Source organism: Pteropus vampyrus, unplaced genomic scaffold, assembly GCF_000151845.1.
Source record: "Pteropus vampyrus isolate Shadow unplaced genomic scaffold, Pvam_2.0 Scaffold193, whole genome shotgun sequence".
In the NCBI taxonomy this organism is placed as follows: Eukaryota; Metazoa; Chordata; class Mammalia; order Chiroptera; family Pteropodidae; genus Pteropus; species Pteropus vampyrus.
In genome coordinates, this window is record NW_011888974.1 from 1279336 (window position 1) to 1282257 (window position 2922).

The 2922-nt window shown below is 34.2% G+C and overlaps 1 protein-coding gene across 1 annotated transcript in view; it reads left to right on the plus strand.

Annotated features, from left to right (window-relative positions):
* The window catches only part of BAZ1B (bromodomain adjacent to zinc finger domain 1B), a 63280-nt gene that overhangs the window by 18510 nt on the left and 41848 nt on the right, over window positions 1-2922 (plus strand). The window contains exon 5 of the mRNA XM_011371677.2: window positions 765-962. Within this exon, the coding sequence (XP_011369979.2) occupies window positions 765-962 (198 nt within the window). The remainder of the gene's footprint in view (window positions 1-764; window positions 963-2922) is intronic.

Here is a 2922-nt window from a genome sequence, read left to right on the forward strand (position 1 = left end):
GTAAATAGTGTTTATAGGAAGATAGAAAATACAAATAAGAAAAAAGATACCTCTAACCTCATGCTCAGAGATGATAATTGATGAATATAGATGTAGTTAATGGTGGTTAGCTTTTAAGGAATATTCATATTATTTTGTAGCTTGCTTTTTTCATTTGCTGTCTGGTGAGCATCTGTATTGTCATTACATTTTCTTCCAAAATAATATTTTCAAGTTGTAGTGTATATGATAGTCACCAGGACAGTTTATTAAAAATGTAGATTCCCAGGTTTTATTGCCAGAGATTCTTCTGATTTGATAAGTTTGGGGTGAGGCCTATGCATTTGCATTTTAATTTGCACTGTAGATTATTCCGATAATTTGTCCTGATAAATGTTTTTCCTCCATGGCTGCATGGTGTCCATTACATAGATGTCTTTTAACTATAAAAATGAATCTCTTCATGATATGCCTTTATATAGTCCCCTCCCCTTTTTTGCTTTTGTAAGTAGTTGATGATGATTGTCCATTTACTAAATTTTAACAAGAGGAATTGCTGGTTCAGTGGGTATACATATTTTTAGGGCTTTGATACATATTGACAAATTGCTTAGGGATACCTTTAACATTCTGTCTCTGAAAATTATTCTACTTTTCCTTTCATCTGGTTTATAGCCCTATTTTATAGAAGGAATTATGATTTTTCTGGAGAGAATATAAATCTTTGTTCTCATTGATTAATTGCTTTTTACCCAGTGATGAGTTACTTATATTTGTTAACCTAGATCATCAGTAATGTGCCAGCGGACAGCTTGATTCGTACAGAACGCCCACCAAATAAGGAGATACTTCGATATTTTATACGGCATAACGCCTTACGGGCTGGCACTGGTGAAAATGCACCTTGGGTGGTAGAAGACGAATTGGTGAAGAAATATTCCCTGCCCAGCAAGTTCAGTGACTTTTTACTTGATCCATACAAGGTAAGGTCACTGTTAATTTTTGGACAGCAGGATAGAGCACTATATTAGACGAATTTATTTTCTTAGATGGCTCCAATAAGATTAGATTTATAGCACATTTTGAACTCTCACATCACATAATGCATTAAAAAAATGTTAGGTTTATCTCACATAGGTTATGATGTATGGGGGTCTGTATGGGGGAGGCCACATTGACAATTCCCCCTATATGGTTGCATAATTATAAAAAAAAAATTACTACATGCATATGCTTTTTTGGCTCAGATCTTTCTTGGAATGAGGTATGGTATAAATACAAAAAATATTTTGAATATTGATTTCTAAACATGAAAACTGATTTTGTGTATCAGAAAAGATGATTAAATGTACTGGCATCCTTGAAAAGGACTTAGAATTTCTGAGTATTACTTCGTGTGAGAGATTATTAGAAAATGTAGAAAATTTAAATTTCCCTCTTAAAAACGTGTTTTTTCCTTTATCTCATTTGATCTTCAAAACATTCTTCTGAAGTTGCATGGGATGTGTGTGTGTGCGTGCGTGTGTGTAAATCTTACTTACCAGATGGGAAATGGAGGCTAGTCTAATTAGAAGCGACAGAAAATGAATGGCAAAAGCCAAGACATTGGCCTCGGATTCCCTCCCCTTTAATTCTCCCCCCTTTATTTCTCCCCCCGCACTTCCACCCCTGACCTATGGATGTTGCCATCTCCCCTTAAGAACTAGATCTCTGAAGGCGGGGCATCTCGTCTCACACACCTGGCACCCCAGGGGCCTGGCGCACCCAGGGTATGGTCTGTGGCTCCACCTGGGGCGTGAACCCAGGACTTTTTGCGTGTAAAGCAAATGTGCTAACCACTATACTATGCAGCCATCCCCTGGCCTCGGATTTCTAATTGTCTTTTTCTATCTCAGGATTTCTCCAGTAAGATTTTTTAATGTAGGTTATGAGAGTATTTATGCATCTTTGGTGGTAAATTTACTTATTTGTATACTGATGTTTTCATCTTGGTCTCTGGGCCAGAATGAGACCAGAAGAGGGCTGCTGGTCCATTAAAACTAAGGGTTCCAGCAACCCCCCTTCCCCCCCTTTTTAATTGTGAAATACTAAGGCTATTTTGAGTCATGTAATTAAATCACCTTAGATATCTTAAATTGATTTTGATGACAAAAGTAATATTGAGAAATGATTTTATTTCTTCAAACATTGATAAAGACCTCTAACCATAGTTGAGCATTTAACATGTTTTCTTATTTGAGATAAGCATGATCAAGCATTATCTTTCATTATGCTCTTTAAATTTTTATTAGTTGTATAAAAAGAAAAATTCAGGAATTATTTTTTTCTAGATCAGGAGTAAATTTTCCATGGCACTTTAGTAAATCTAAATTTGTTCCTTAATATTTTCATTTACTGAGGGGAAATTTAATTCATTGTTATTTCATTGCTGTAGTTTTTGAATTGATACAGCTTTTGGTAGTTTTAACTTGAAATAACTATATGTATTGCATGAGAATCCTATATAAAATCATTTTTGATTGAGTTTTAGACTTGTTATCATTTGAGTCCTTTAATATTTTCCTCTTTAAATTTTATAGTTGTCTTTTAATGTATTTTAGTTTAATGATTCAAGTGTGTTAAATGAAATAAAGATTAAGAATTTATGGATAAAAGGTCTTTGGGATTTATAAGAATAAAAAAGCTGATCTTTACTTTTTGTAGGAGCCAGAGACTACAGTTCCAGGAAATAGCTTGAAAAGCAATTTCTGAAAATGGCTACTCAAATTTCCTATTGAGGGCCTAAAATATTAACTTAATGAAATTTGGCTGTAATTCAGATTGAGTCTTGAACATGCAAGCTTGTGTAGACTAAACTGCTATAAGAAGACAGTGGTTCTACCTAGTAAGAGAAATTGAGACTCTTGTAAAATACTAATCTACAAAATTAAGAGCACATACTTA